Source organism: Pogona vitticeps, chromosome 5 (genome assembly GCF_051106095.1).
Source record: "Pogona vitticeps strain Pit_001003342236 chromosome 5, PviZW2.1, whole genome shotgun sequence".
NCBI classification, from domain to species: Eukaryota; Metazoa; Chordata; class Lepidosauria; order Squamata; family Agamidae; genus Pogona; species Pogona vitticeps.
Window position 1 is genome coordinate 10,138,987 of NC_135787.1, and position 16,781 is coordinate 10,155,767.

General features: G+C 41.8%; 1 protein-coding gene across 2 annotated transcripts in view; it reads left to right on the forward strand.

Annotated features, from left to right (window-relative positions):
- FRAS1 (Fraser extracellular matrix complex subunit 1) overlaps positions 1-16,781 on the forward strand; it is a 299,294-nt gene that overhangs the window by 202,970 nt on the left and 79,543 nt on the right. For both annotated transcript variants that reach the window (XM_078394487.1, XM_078394488.1), the window contains 4 exons: positions 2,378-2,528; positions 8,300-8,478; positions 12,793-12,909; positions 15,320-15,434. In XM_078394487.1, the coding sequence (XP_078250613.1) occupies positions 2,378-2,528; positions 8,300-8,478; positions 12,793-12,909; positions 15,320-15,434 (562 nt within the window). The remainder of the gene's footprint in view (positions 1-2,377; positions 2,529-8,299; positions 8,479-12,792; positions 12,910-15,319; positions 15,435-16,781) is intronic.

The window sequence follows — 16,781 nt, forward strand, 5'->3', positions numbered from 1 at the left end:
ACTCGCTGGGTTTTCTTCTTCTTTTTCTCACTCACGCTATTGATTTGAGAACATGAGGCTTATTTGAATGAATGGCTGAGCTACTGCTGAGCAGTATGCTCTCATGCGAAAGGATATTTGTAGTACGTCAGCAGAAGTGGCTTAAAGAATAACATAACTTTAAAAAAGAAAAAACACATGCCGTGTCTTAAAACCGTCTATAAGCACCTTACCATCAAAGCCATAACAAAAAGTGCCCACAGGATTGAGATAACGTTTAATCCATGTCATCTCGTCTGGGCGCCTGGAGTGAACATTTGCAGCAGCCTGCGTTTGAAAGCAATCCGATTGCTAAAGATCCTCGGTGCTGTGATCTTAATAAACTGTACACAAGGCCTTCAGTTTTTGCTTTGAACAATACTGTTTCCTTTGAGCATATGCAGAGTGCTTTCTCCTGAGTTGAATGCAGTTTTCTTCCATCCTAAAAAGTGAAAGGTAGTCCCGACCATAAGGCAGAATGTCTTAATTCTGCAGACTTTGGATAATGTCCCACGAGTGCCTTGATAGTCTGTCTCACTTTTAACTTTTGAGACCCAACCAGTGACCGGCTACTCAAGCAAAGTGCCGTGAGCTGGTTGACTTGTTTGGATGGGGAATGTAGACTGTTGTCATTTTGTAGCCAAAGTAGGGGAGGAAGCAAGACATAGCCAGCCTCACTCTATAGGGGTACATCTGCACTACGGATTCTTACCTCACTTTTATGCTAGCTCAGCCATCTTTGTTTTCTCTCCGCCACCGCCAATAATTCCGAGAATTTTTGCTAAGCGAAGTCCCTAGAACTGAGAGAGCCTAGAGATCAAACATGTAGGCCATTTTGCCCCATTCCAGATGTTTTAAACGATGAGACCCGTCACTCCAGACTGTGCTGTGCAGGGATGACGAGAAGTGTAGTCATTAGCTCCAGGAGGGCTGATGTCAATGGCTACCAGGGATCCTGACACAAATCTTTGGGTTTGAGGACTCAGTGTGACTAAGTCTGATTTGAAAGCAAGTCCCTTCACTCAGAGTCCCTCGCTGCTACACAATCCTGCCTTTTTTGCATAGACTTTGGGTTATCTTGGTGATGAAACCAGGTACGTTGACTGCAGTTGTCCCTTTTCATTATGTCTCTGCGGACCTTATTTGCCCAGTCCCAGATCTTTAACATGACCTTTATGCAAAATTGGTTCAGATCCCCAGCTACATTAAAAACAATCTCTTGCAAAGCTGAGTTTCATCCATATCCTGGATCAGGGCAACTAAGACGGTCGAAAGGAGATGTGATTCCAAAACTGCTGAAGGAGGTTGGGAAGAGACATTGTGCCTTCATACATTTTCAAAAGGAACAAGACCATTCCCTCCAATTTTCCTCCAATGAAGATCTCGTTCCTTGAGATTCTCAATAAATGCAAGGAATTGCACACAACTGGGGGAGAGACCCTTATGGGCGCAGTTATGTGCCCTGTGGGTCAAGGATAAGGAACCTGTGAAGTTGGATACCAAGAACTGCTGGAGTCGTCATCCTTAACTACTGGGCATGCTGGCTGTGTGGGATTAGAGTTGGTTTGAATGTAAGAGGAATCCAGACTGAGAGCTGGAACATTTCTTTGGCATAAAAAAACTTCACCTACACTGAAGAATATTCCTTAATTTGTCAGGGAAGCAAATTTTTAGGCCTTCATGTCCGTAGCACTTCAAAGCTTCACAAGCCTTTCTGATTTATCGCTTGCCATAATAATTCTGGTAATCTTCTCCACTTTTCTGGCAGGATGTGTGTGTCACTCCCTGTGAAGTGTTGGATATATTTCTCTTAAACACTGTGGAGTTTTCAATAAAGAGGTCCTTGCAGGGGAGTTCTATAAACTGTGTTTTAATGAGCATTTGGAAACGGCCATTCCTGGCCCCTAAACCAAACCCTGAGAGGGTTCCCACCAAAATGGTTAGGGCTCTCCAGTAATTGAATAGAGTGATTAAAAAAGAATTGTGATGATAATAATGAATAAGGACATGTGCTTTAATGGATTAATCTGTATCCTGTTCTACAGAGGATGTAGGCACTGATTAAAATATGCTATTCGCTGCCCCTGAATTAATCAGTGAAATCAAAAGAGATCAACAGTGCCATTATTTCTGGGTAGAGGCTGGGGCGAAAAAAATCCTTTTGGAGACTATGATTCCCAAAATCCCCTACTGGCCTGGCCAGTCCCAAAGAGACACTTAACTGGTTTCATATTTCACTTTACTGTCTAGTGCTTAATGAATGCTAAAATACCGACCCTGATTCTTACACTATTTGGAATTTGTTTTATCACTCAATGGATCATTTAATGAATTTAACTGCTTCTGTTCCTCTTTGTAGAGGGACGGGGTCCCCCGTCTGGTTACCAGCTCAATGGTGTGGGTCCCAGAGGGAGGAATGCTTCAAATCACTAACAGAATTCTGCAAGCCGAGATGCCGGGGGTCAGTGATTCTGCACTCATCTACACAATTAGCGACCAACCACGATATGGTAAGTGGGGATGCGTGAAACTTTCTTCTCTCAAATTTCACTCTAAATGAAACAACAGGTCAACTTGGAGATGGGCTAAAGGAGGTTAATGTATCGACAGTCTTCCCAAGTTAGCTAGTTAGTGGTTTGTTTATTAACTTAAATTTAAAAGAAGCTACTTCTGAACTTCTCTTTGCTCAGTTCTGTGATCAGTGAATATAACGGAACTGAAAACTAGAGCTAAATTACTATGAAAGTTGGCTTCACCCACATGCTGGCCAAATCAATCTTTTAGTAAGAAATTCAAAGGGATCTCACTTTCTCCTTAAGTGTGTAAAGTTTGACTCATGCCAGATTGAATTTGTCATACCCTGTCTCTTTGTAAAGATTAAGGATGTAAATCCTTGTTTGTCTTGTCTCCGTATTTGAGGAGAAGCTATAACCTTCGTTTTTCTCACTGTGAGGGTGGCAAAGAATTTCCTGGGGCTCTCAGTAGACAATGTTCTGTGCAAAATTGCTGCAGGGGGATTGCACAGAATCATGCAGTTTGCAAAACTGTGGGAATTGCCCCAAACTAGGATGGCTTCTGCCCTGTTTAAGAATTACCGTATTTTTTCGCACCATAAGACGCACTTTTCCCCCACAAAACAGGGGTGTGTGGAAAGTCTGTGCGTCTTACGGAGCGAAGAAAACAGATTATATTTTCCTGTTTTCTTCTCCTAAAAAGTTGGTGTGTCTTATGGAAAGGTGGTCTTATGGAGCGAAAAATACGGTAGAAGCATTCGATGGATTGTTTGCATCCCTTCTAAACATGAGCCACTCCTTCTGTGCGTGCTGTGTATGTGCAAATTGTTCATATATGTGCATTGTTTGCTGCTTAAAAGGATAGAACAGTACCGTAGGACCGCAGTATCCATGGGGGATCAGTTCCAAGCCCCCCACAGATACCAAAAACAGCAGATAATAGCAAACCTTATAGATATATATCACAAGTTCTCTGGTTCCCACTAGTGGCCAGTTCTGATAATTACAATGCAGAAATAGAAATGTATATTTCTAGGTTTTTCTCTTTAATATTTTAATATTTTCTGACGGTAGATAAGTGAAACAGATACTGATCCCACATATATATATGGTCCTATTGTACATGACTAGAGATGAGGGTGTTCGTATACGAATATCCCCCCCACAGGTGGAGATAACGATCCACTCATGATTATGCCACTGCTGCAACTGCCGTGGAGCCTTCCGGAGATCACTTTCGGTGAGCAACTCCTGGCAGGAGGCAGGACAACAAACCTCCCTCTAGGTCAAAGAGTGGCTCGCTGAACACAATCTCCAGAGCTATTGAAAGGCTCTGCGGCGGTTGTGGCAGTGGGGGAATCATGAGTGGACCATCCAGCCCCCCCATGGGGCCGGCCCCTTATTATCGCCACCTGTGGGGGGATAGTCGTATACGAATATGAATACCCCCATCTCCATACATGACTTTTGTGCAAATTACAGAGGGCTTAGGGGGGCAAGAAGAGCTATGTATCTCAGCTGAAGGGAAGGAACTTCTCAAAGTTTTACAGTTTCTTGTCAAGGTATCTTCTTGCGTTGAGATAGTCTAAACTGAAAAGAACGAGGAATGTAGAGAGCATCTTATCCATCCCTACTAAGAGTCCGTAGTAGGTCTCACTTCAAACCTTACGGTTCTTTATTAACAACCCCAGAATCCAGTGCAACAGATGCAACTAACAGACTTTCTGTATCTGCTCCTGGATCCGGCTGGCTTTAGCACACCTCTGTTGATTGAGATATTTTCGTTTGCTACCAACAAAATATTTTAATGGGGCTGAGTGACTGAAACTTTGCCCAGGGAGTGAGCTAAGATATAAAATCAGTGTCTTCATAGCGTCAATGGAGCCTTTCTGCTAATTAGTATGAATGGAAACATTAGTGAACGAGACAGGAACCGTATCCTCAGGGGTTCTTATTTTCCTGCAGCCTGTCCGCTTTCTGAAGTTGTAATTTCTCTACTTGTATCATCCCAATTATCTCCTTGGCAACAAATTGATGGCAAAAAAACAGAAAAGTTATTGCTTCAGGACAGAAGGGACTAGATGAACTGAGAAATTACCAGAAATGTCTAGCTTTACATGAGCAATCTCCCTAGAACTTAAATAAATATACCTTCGGGACATTCAAAAAGCAAGAATTTGTCTACAATCTTCTATGCCCTTTATATCTGAAGATTGAAGCATCTGTAGATTGAATGAGCTGCAGAGCAGAAGATATGCTTATGTTATTTACATTGGTTTCTTATAATGGTGAATTTATTTGGGGGGGTTTGTTTGTTTTCTTTCATTATGTTTTATATGGCTTTAATATTTTAGCTGTATGTTTTGTAATATTTCGCAAGCCGCCCCAGAGTAGTGGCATGCTCACTAAATGGGCGGAGTATAAATCTGAATAAATAAATAAAAGAATGTGTTGACTTAAAATCAACATTTTTGTGATTTAAGTGGATAGATCTAGTTTTACTCACTGGGGCAGCAGAGAATAAGTTTCTGCTGTTCTGTGTGATAACCCATCTGGATTTGGAAGTTGCATTCAGAGTTCCTTCCAGAACTTGGAAAAATTAGATCTTAGGGGATGTAACTTCCAGAATCCCTCTGCCACCACCTTGAGTGTTCATGTCAAGGTGAAAAATAAGCCGTGACATAAATCAGACAAGGGCAGATCTAAGCCTTACATGATCTCTCTCTCTCTCTCTGCCTCTTTTTCTCTCATTGTCTTCATATGTATTTTTTGGAAATCTGTTGCCCCCTAAGCAAGCCTGGTAGAAAATAATCACATGGAGTAGATAAGGGGCATGCTTTTGCGGTTAGGGAACAAGGATGCCTCTGAGCATATAGAACCCTAGAACAATTGAGTTGGAAGGGACCTATAAGGCTATCAATAGGGACGTGGTGGCACTGTGGGCTAAACCGCAGAAGCCTTTGTGTGCTGCAGGGTCAGAAGACCAGCAGTCGTAAGATCGAATCCACTCGACAGAGTGAGCTCCCGTCGCTTTGTCCCCACTCCTCGCCAACCTAGCAGTTCGAAAGCAAATGCAAAAATGCGAGTAGATAAATAGGGACCACCTCGGTGGGAAGGTAAAATGGCATTCCCTAGTCATGCTAGCCACGTGGCAACGGAAACTGTCTTCGGACAAGCGCTGGCTCTATGGCTTGAAAACGGGATGAGCACCGCCCCCTAGAGTTGGACACGACTGGACTAAAAATGTCAAGGGGAATCTTTACCTTTACCTATAAGGCTATCGAGTCCAACCATTGTTCAACGCACGAATCCAAATCAAAGCAGATGGGACAGGTGGTTGTCCAATTTTCTCTTGAATGCCTCCAGCTTTGGGAGCACTCCCTCCCTCCCAAGGTAACTGGTTCCATTGTTGTACTGCTCTAACAATTAGGATATTTTCCCTGATATTCAACCGAAATCTGTCTTCCTCTAACTTGAGTCCATCATTACTTGTCCTGCACTCTGGGATGATTGAGAACAGATCCTGTCCCTCCTCCGTATGACTACCTTTCATGTATTTGAAAAGTGCTGTCATATCTCCCCTCAGTCTTCTTTTCTAATGTGCCCAATACTTTCAGCCTTTCCTCATAGGGCTTAATGATCCTCCTTGTTGCCCTCTTCTGAACTTGCTCCAGTTTGTTGGCATCCTTCTTAAAGTGCATGCTTAATGGAGGAATTTGACCAACACAAGAAGTGAGTTCACAGTCCCGTCACACAAAAACCCACATCCTTATTTTCTTCCCAATCATTCTTTCTCTTGAAAAAGGAGGAAAGAGGAGTGGGTTTTTTTTTCCAATGTTGCTCAAGTTGTGGGAGACAAATGCCCCTTGTGAGCTACTGTAGATCACTCAGAGATCTACCAGTAGGTCAAATCCATCTTCTGCCTCTGTTGGACGTATATTTAGTCCTATTGGAAATTAACGTGCACCACATTTACCACAGCATGATTTTTAAAAGGCTGTGAAGAAAGCAAAAAGAGGAAAAGGTATCTATTACACAGCAGGTCAGCTTGCTGTGAGTGGGTTTATTTAATTGAGATGTATGCACTTTAAATAATTTAGCAGTCAGGTATTAAATAGACATCATGCAAACCCCAGTGGGATTTGATCTGTCAGTAGAACAAACATAGATGGCAAGACAATGGAATCCAAGCCTTCGCCATAATGGAATCTGTAACGGCTCTGTCAGAATAGATTATGGGCATGAATAGCTACGTCTCGTCACTGACCCAACGGACAACTGTAGGCGGTGACATTAATATTGAATCTCAATATTTTTTGTCCGTCTGATTGGATTTCTGTTGAGCGTTTTCCAGATGCCTGTAATAATGTTTGAAGAGTGTAGCTTTTATGTAGCTTTGAGTGGCTTCAGAGTTTTCTGTCAAGAGTTATTGCAGCTGTAGTTTGGCTGTTTCATTTTGACAGCATGAGGATTTCCCCCTGCATACTCTTAACAGGCAAATATTACAAGGTATAACATTGCCTGTCATGTATTAAACTTTTTTTCTTGGTTCCTGTTGTTATGTGCCATCAAATCACCCAAGACCCATGGTGACCCTAGGAATGAGTGGTCTCCAAAATGCCGTGAGTGGTCTCCCACAGACCTGCTCAGCTCTTGCAAATACAAGCCTGTGGCTTCCTTTAGAGAGTCAACCCATCTTGTATTTGGTCTTCCTCTTTTCCTGCTGCCTTCCACCTTCCAAACGTTATTGTCTTTTCCATAGAATCTTGCCTTCTCACAATGTTTCCAAAGTAGCTTCAATTCCATCATTTTTGCCTCCAGAGATAGTTCAGGAAGACTTGAGCTAGGAGCTATTTGTTCATCTTTCTGGCAGTCCAAGGTATCCACAAAGCTCTCCTCCAGCATCATGTTTCAAATGTGGTTTTCTTTTTTTGGGGGGGGGGTCACCTTTTAATTCTCATCTGTCCTTTACAATCTTAACTATTTCTTTTATCTTCCATCTAGGTTTTTCTTTCCTTTTCGCTACAGCAATGGTCTTTTTGCATTATTTCCAAATAGCGTCTCTGGTTTCAATCCACCGTTCTTCTGGTTCGTGATCAATTGAGTTTAGTAATACAAATCTGCTCCTTATGTGGACTTTAAATTCATCAGAATATTCTTTAAATTACATTTTGGCGTTACAATTCTTTTAGTAGTTCCCCCCCCCCCAGCTTTATTTTAACGTTGGATATTGACAGGTCATGATCAGTACCTCAATCTGCTCCTACTTTTCTGTTGTTGGTAAGAGGGCATAAATATAGTCTTTTTTAAAATTTTAAAGTCGCCTAGAGTGGTCGAAATGACTAGATAGGCGGGGTATAAATACAATAAATAAATAAAATAAATACAATAAATAAAATAAAGTCACCACTGCATTATGATTTGTGGTATAATTGGGAATGTCTACTAGCCATGGGGACGAATAGAAAATATTCAACAAATATCCCACATTTGTCAGATATTCATTGCTTCGTATTCTTGAGGTCCAGAGACCCCTGATAAATAAGAAGCAATGAATATAACCCTTTTATATTTATCCCTTCGTTTATCTCTATCTGCTTATGCCCCTGCGTATCAGCAGTTCCTCGGTGGGTTTGCTAGTGCCCTGTGGCAACATGACACATATTTTGGGAAACACTGGTCTAAGTCCTCCATAGATGTGAAAGCTCACCACAATCTGACAATCAGCTCCTCAAATTGCTTTTTAACTCTTGGCCTTTCCTTTTCAGGTGAAGTGGTGTTTCTGCTCCCCATGCCTGCTGATGACCCTGGACCAATATGGCAGCCATTGCCAGATGGGAGAGCAGCCAGACCGACTACCACTTTCACTCAGCAGGACATCAAGGAAGGTGTCATATGGTATCGGCATTCTGGATCAGAGACGGAGAGTGATTCCTTTCGTTTCCAGGTATGTTCATTCTTGTTATGTTACTAAGGCCTGTTCCAGTAGTTAGTCCCAAAGAGAGTAGACCCGGTTGATCCTGTTGCTTAGAGCAGTGGTCCCCAACCTTGGGCCTCCAGATGTTCTTGGACTACAACTCCCAGAAGCCTTCACCACCACCACCTCTGCTGGCCAGGATTTCTGGGAGCTGAAGTCCAAGAACATCTGGAGGCCCAGGTTTGGGGACCACTGGCTTAGAGTACTACGTGGCAACTAGAGTAGAATCAATGGGACTTATGGGGGAGTTGACTCACCAGATCCCTGCTGATTCAATGGACCAGTTGCAACTTACTATGCTGAGCAGTAGGATTTCAGCCACTGGATCTGTGGGAGCCGCATAAATGCTGATGTACTAAATTTCAGTTGATTCTGTGGTCTACTCTCAACTAAAAATTGGATTTAGACTTAAACGTTGTTGCCTACATGGCCTTTTATTAAACAGAACATTAGAAATTGCTTTCCTGCCCAAAAGTTGCTTGGCAGAAACGGAGCATGTTAATTCATCATAATGGTAATTGTTTACAAAGTCCCTGCAGAGACATAATTACGGATTCTCAAATCTCCTTCCCAAGAGGTGGAAATGTCAGTGAAGACATCTCGGAAGGTTTCTCTCACTTGTCTTGAAAGTTTAACACTCTCCAGAAAGGCTTAAGTTAACGTGAACATTTGCATGCAATATTTTGTACATTTTGGTTTACCGCATTGAAGCTATTATTGTAGCACAAGGGAGGCAATTAAGGTAATTTCTGAGGTAATTAACATAAGTGATAATGAGGAAGTGTTGAAGTGCTGGATGTTGAACAAGCTAATCTTTAATTTAATGGCCGTGTTGCTGTTAGCTTGTATGCATTTTGCATGACTGAGGGGAGTTGCATTTTTTTCCGGAACCTTGGTTGCTGTGTCCACAATTGCCAGGCAAACTGTTGTGGGAGGGAAGAGCCACATTTAGCTGAATCCTTTCACAAAACAATCATCTTACCTACTGAGCTCCTGATGAATGGATTGGCCCTGCCCAGAAAATGCAGATGAATTATTTTTGTTAGCGTTCTGAGGAACACGCTTCCAGTGACCTTTGGTAAGATGGATCCACCTTGTCAATTTATGTATTTCTTTTTTTTCCTTATACTAGATCATTCGTATGTCACTGTTTCCCAAGGGCTCAGTAGAATGACAGGAGTTGTGTTGATCTAGAGGAAAAGTTTAACCCAGACGGTTCCAGGACTGCAACTCCCAGAAGCCTTCACTACTAGCTGTGCTGGCCAGATTTTCTGGGAGTTGCAGTCCAAGAACACCTGGGTCGCCCAAGTTTGGGAACTACTGCTTTAAAGGTTTTGGGTTACAATTCCCATAATTCCTTACTATTGATGGTGCTGACAGGAGCTGTAGACCCAAATAGCTGTAGGGCCAAATGTTCCGCAACCCTGGTTTAAAAGGTCAGGACTTTATAACTCAAGAAAAGGCAAGTGTGGTATAAATAGGTTAAAAAGTCCAGAGCCAGGAAATATTTCCTTTGGACTATAACTCGCAGAATCCTTCAGGAGCACGCCACCAGTAGGCATGTTGGAAACGGTAGTTTTATAACATATGTCCCATCTCAACCGTACCCAGTAGAGCTAAAGGTAAAGGACTGTGGGAGTTTCAGGCCAACATTTGTGAGGATCAGAGGACCCACTCCTCATCCTGAGAAAATACAGTATTTTCTTTTTTTTAAAAAAACTGTTTTTGGCAGAAGGAGATGTGTTTTAGAGAGGCTTCTGCCTGCCATTGTGATATTGTGCTTCTCACTGAAACTCTTTGATAAGCTGCCCAGGAATACACTTGGAAAGCCATTGACTTAGCATGACACAGAAATCAAAAGTGGATCAGAGTTGGAATCTGAGTTGTTGTTGGTGGTCCATCCACTCCAACATTTTTGGGGGGTTAAGCCATCCCATGAGTCACCTCTTGTTTAATCACACACCTCAATCATGCCATCTTTTCAAAAGCTTTTCATACACACATTTATGGAAACTGTTAGCATGAATCATTAAAGATGATTAAAGATGAGATTAATGAAAAGTCCAGCCAATGAGCCTTCTAGCCTAGCACTACCAAATCTCATAGAATTCATGGATCTGGATGTTTGGGATTTGGAGTAAAAGTTTTTGGTTTTTTTTTTAAAAACTGGCAATTACAAGGATATAAAACCTGATGCCTTTCGTATGCAGTGGATGATGTGCTGTGCCCGAAAGCTGCAGCGCAGTTAATCTCTCTATTCATTAAATGGGATTACACAAGGGATCCTTAATCAAATTTTAATAGTGGCCTACTTAGGAGGAAGGGTAAAGTTGGCAGCAATGTTGGTAAAACAAATATAATAATCCGAATTATAAGATATCTGCACCAAAACTCAATATTGGGTCCAATAATACACTTTATCACAGTTCTAGAATGGAGTTGTATATGGGTGCACACATTTAATGGAAACAGTTATTTTTGCTATTCGCCAGTCCACAAGTGGTATTAAACTATATCTAAAAATAGCAATTCCAGCATTATAAAATGAGATAATCAGGTCATACATCCCTGTCGATCCTTATTGCGCATTTTAAACCAGAAGTAATCAGAATAGTGTAATGAAGAAACAATGAACAAGGAGCAATGAAATCATAATTATTATATATTTAATATAATATATAGAAATGATAACTAGAAATCTCTCTCTCTCGTTTGACCTCTAATTAATACAATCACACAGTGAGTGGTCGCTCCTAAACGCAGTGGGACTTAGATCTGACAATCACCTTAGCCTTGACTTTGAATCTAAGGTCAAAACTGATCTACTACATTGAGATAATCTGGTTTTGATCAGTGAAAGGAAGCAGGTTCCGGGAAATTTGAGGAGTCTCGATGATTTACTCTATATGGAAATGTTCCAAAATTTATATTGTGATAATACCTTGGTTAGGCTATCCAAAAAGGCATAACAAGTATGTGCAAGCTTTCAAAATCTTTGGATAATCCTCATCAGGCATGATTTTACAGAAAGAAGCTGGGGAAGGGAAAGACTTCTTGTCGCCGTACGGTCTGGATGCTATTTTAAGATGGAACGTTGACTCTCAACCTGAACTCATCAGTTGTTAGGTTCCACTCTTGATGGGGCCTTTAGGCTGTCTGGGAACAGAAAGCGCAACAAACAAAACCAGTGACGTTGATTCTCAACTTTCTCAGTAGTTCTCTGTCTTTCAAACGTATCAGGCAAACGACAACAACAAAAAACAAAAACAAAAGAAAACTTCAAAAAAACAAAAGAGTTGTTTTTTCCTTAAAAACTAATACGTTTTAATGTGAGCTTTCGTGGACCTTCTTAGACCACTTTATCAGGCATATGAGGTGGAAAACAATATGACAGTCTTTTAAGAACTTTGTGGTGCAGAGGTTAAACAGTAGTATTGCAGCCGAAACTCTGCTCATGGTTGGTGTTCAAAACCAACGGATCTGACAGCTGGCTTGACGTTGACTCAGCCTTCCCTCCTCCTGAGGTCGCTAAAAGGAGTACCCTGTGATATGCTTGCACAGACGAACACGGCTACCTCTTCTAAAACTGTCTTTTAAATGCTTTTCAAAGGGGCTTGTTAGGGTTTTATGATCCAACTTGCAAGTAACGGAAGTGGAGAAAGAGGAGGAGAAAAGCGAATTTGGGTACTAGCTCTTAGCTACAGAAATCTTGTAACGACCCGCTGGCGTGGAAACACTTCAAGGAGAGAAGGAGCCAAAGATTTCGAGTTTCCCAGCTGAACCATGTGGGTCTTGCTTCTCAACTGTCCCTCGGCCGCTGCCAGCCGGCACTTGAGGGAGGGAGCTGTCTGACCAAGCTGGCATGTCTCTGCCGAGCTCATGATGACCCTGTTTCCTTTCTCTCCTGTGCTCTAGCTTGACGGGATAATTAGACGTCTCTGAGATGTCACATCAGACCCTCTGCAGCAGAGTCTGGAACAGATGAGGTTGACCTTGGAGATAAATGGCCGTGCTTCTGTAGATAAAATGCAACAGCTGCGTATTTGTGGAAAGGATGTTACCAGTTGGCTTATTCATCTGCTCTCCTACCTCCCGTGTTATGCCTGTAGGAAATTAAGTGGGGGACATTTTTAGAAGGCAGAATTTAGAGATGCACAAATTGGTGTTTGTTGTTTTTGGCAATCATATTCTGCCCAATAAGCTTAGAAAAGCACAGGTGCTTTCGGCTGTTATGTATCAAATCATTCCTGCCTCACCAACATTTATGCAATGCTACCTTTGCAGGTATCTACTGCTTCCTCTCAGCAAGCCCATCTGGAGACACACCTGCTCAACATTGCTATCCTCCCGCACAGCCTGGAATCACCTAGGCACCCCCTTCTGTCTTCTTTCCACATGACCGTAAGTCGAGCCGTAGGTGGTGAGCCCAATAGCATTTCTCCAGCCATGCACAGTGCTTTATAGGAGCTGGTTAAAGTTTTACAATATTGTTCCTTTCTGTTTCATGGTTTTATTGATTGACAAAGAAATGTAGGACTGCAGTGTTTTGTCCATCAAATGAAGTGAGGCCGCATCTGGAGTATTGCGTACAATTCTGGTCAGCGCACCACAAAAAAAAGGCATAGTGCTACTGGAAAAGGTGCAGAAGAGAGCGAGTCAAAGGATGACTGGGCTGGGGCACCTCCGTTATGAAGGAAAGACTAAAGTGTTTGGAGCTCTTTAGTCTAGAGAAAAGGCGCCTGAGGGGGGACATGATTGAGATGTCTAAAATAATGCATAAGGGATGGATAAAGTGGATAGAGGGAAGCTCTTTTCCCTCTCACACAATACTAGAACCAGGGGGCATATACTCAAATGGAGTGTTGGGAGAATGAGAAGAGACTGAAGAAAATATTTCTTGACCCAGCATGTTGTTAGTCTGTGGAACTCCTTGCCACAGGATGTGGTGATGTCATCTGGTCTAGCCTTTGAAGGGGGGTTGGATAGATTTCTGGAGGAAACGTCCATTGCAGTTGATGCGGAATGCTTTTACCTTCCCACTGAGGTGGTACCTATTTATCTACTTGCGTTTGCATGCTTTTGAAACACTAGGTTGGCAGGAGCTGGGTCAAGCGACGGAAGCTCACTCCGTCACGTGGATTCGATCTCACAACGGCTGGTCTTCTGACCTTGCAGCACAGAGGCTCCTGCAGTTTAACCCATAGTGCCACCATGTCCCACTAGCCACTCCTTAATTAATTCACTTATCTTGAAAGCCCTATTCATCGTCGTCATCGTTTAGCCGATTAGGTCACTATAAATTGGTTCAGGATTGATGGCACATAGCAGAAGCGATTGAATTAGTTCCAAATGTGCTGATAACTTTCAGAAGTGAGGATGGGCTTGTTAGAATAATAAAACAGTAGAACTATGCAACGAATGCAGCCAATGTTTCTCATCCTCCCAGCACCATAAAATATACTCTGTGGATTCTTTGTGGCATCTTGGATAATGCTTTTTAAAAGTCCGCTTTCTTGAGCTACAGAAATCACAGTTTTAAACAAGCAGGGATGGACTGGGTAGAAAACAATATTTGTGTCATGAGACTGGGACTTTCATCTTGGTGAAACAAGAAAATCAATGTTGGCTGCTCAGAACATTTCTGTGTTTTTTTTAAATAAAATAATTGGTTGAGAAGGATTTTGAGAATTAAATGTATTACGCTTCAGTGATGGAATATTTAGGACTAAATATGTTATTAATATTAATATCCATGTGCCGTCAAAAAATCAATTCTGAGTTATGGTGATCCTCCCCAGGGTTTCCAGGTAGAGAATACTCAGAAGTGATTTACCGTTTCCTTCTTCTGGCACCATCTTGGGACTATGCAGCTTGCCCAAGGCCACACAGTGGGGAATCAAACTCCCAACCTCCAGTTCTGTAGCCAGAGACCTAATTCCCGGAGCTATCTAGCCAGCAAGAATTGCAGTTCTGAGCCCCAGCTCAATTAGAGTTATTAAATGAGACTTTTTAGTCAACGATTATGTCCCATTGGTTTGAAAGTTCTAATTCTAGCTGGTGATTGGATGTAATAGTTTATACTTTCTAGAGATAGTGGAGTGGAGAGGGTCTGTTTCATACAATCCTTTCTTCACGAAAGAAATTGGGTTGCTGGCTGGGGGATTCCGGTAGATACGTTGCAGAAAAAAAAGATACAAAAAAAGAGTGTCTTGCTCTTTGTTTGTTTTTTTTGGCAAATCTTGATGCCAAGAAACTGAAGTGACTTGTTAGTAAATTGACTGCTTATGATGGAGTGAGGGAGGCAGTAGAATTTTCATCTGGTTCAGAAACCACAAGATTCATAACCCTATCACAATCCTAATCGAACTGGTAACTTTGCATACATTTGAAAATACCCCACAACACCCTCAACTCAAGTTTTAAATCCTCATGGAAGGAAGTGAAAATCAGATTTATAACAATCCGTATATATTTCCTGTATTTGTATCTCCTCCTTTTTTCAAGATGTACTGTAGCACATTTTGGTATTCCCAGAGGCTGTACCACTGAATCTCAATACTGTGCCCCAACCTTTGTTGGTACTTTTGAATAGATGTGGGGCACACACATTGAATCACTTGGTACTCTTTTAACATCACTGCTACTTCCAAAATCTGTCATGTGCAAGGCTGTCCGTGTGCTAGTATGGCAGAGTCAGGCAGCCATCTTAGACTGCCCATTTGAGAGCAATGGCAAGACAGCAAATCGTCACATGATGGTTCAGGATTAGTATCTCAGTTACTGTACCCACCATATCATCTGTTTCTTTCAGGCTTTAGCTGACCGGGTGACTCCAATAGAGCCACATCATCTCTCTTTTATCAACTCGGAGAGCCCAGAGGAAGAAATTGTGTACAATGTGACTGTGCCCTTGACTCCAAATCAAGGCAAGATGATGTCAAGCAGAAGATTCTTCTCTGTTAATCTGTTTATAGTTGAACTCTGGACGTTGTTTAACAAATCAGTTTGCTGGAGGACAATGAGTATCATGACATACTAGAGCCATCTATAGCCAAATTGTGTGGTAATAGGATGTTATTCTGGGTTCCAGACACATGGTTAAAGATGTGAAGAATACTCTCTAAATCCTTTGCTCTTATTGATCAAGATCAACAAGGGTCTATATCCCATGGGGAGATTCTGGCAAAAGAATCAGATTTAGACTGGAAGTCTTTGTCCTAAACCAGTTCAGGCCCAATTAATGCACCCAATTCTCTTTGGGTGAGCCGAGCATAAGAAGGATTCTTCTCTCTTCTTTTGAAGCACATGACTTCAGGGTGTTTCCCTGGGATCAGGTCAGATTGGTTCAGATTAAGCAAGATGGGAAATACCTCAGATTAACCAAGTTCCATTTGAATTAACTTTTGCTTTCCAGCAAGTGTCACATGACTACAAAGGACTCTTGGTGCATACTGGCTTGGGAAATGTCAGAAAGAATCCTGCATAAGCTAATTGTGACTAATTGACATGGGACCAAGATATGTTTTGGTTGTGTTCCTGGTCATGTGCTTGACTGCATAGTCAAGATCTGCCCTGGCACCTCATCAGTTAACTGCAATTAGCTGTGACATGGTACTGAGTTTACACAAACAAGAATAGGATTTCCACTGTCATTTTCCCCAAAGCACCTGTCTGTCAGAGCCAGAATGGAGGGGAGGGGGGAACTAGAATTTTTCCTTGACTAGGATTAAAATCAGCGTAGGAGAAGAATTCTAGAAGCATAATGTTCATATTGTGCATTTGAAGTGAGATTACATATTCTCATGACTTGTATTGTCAAACTCAAAAACATAGCCATCAGTAACAGCTCTATTCATCATTGTCACATCTTGGAAATGTTACCTTTTTTGCACTACATCTCCTTTAATCGTCTAGCCGCCACAAGCTGGTGGTTAGGGATCCTGTGAATTGTAATCCAAAAAAGTAAAGTTTGAAAGCTCACACACTGATGTCAATACAGAGACCAAAAAGTTCCTGACTCAGTTTTTTTAAAATGGACAATTGAGGGACCGTACCTTGAGATGCAGTCTGGTGACCTGAGCTACATGTGTTGTTTTGGGAGAAATAGGATGGGCAACTTTATTAAAAATATATTGGTTAAAACTTTGTTGGAAGTTAACATGAGTGGTCATAGAAGTGTAGGTTATACCTTTATAAAACACTAAAAAAATCATCATACAATCTGCGTTCCTTCATGGATCTGGAACATCAACGTCCTCAAGGGTGTACCAGTC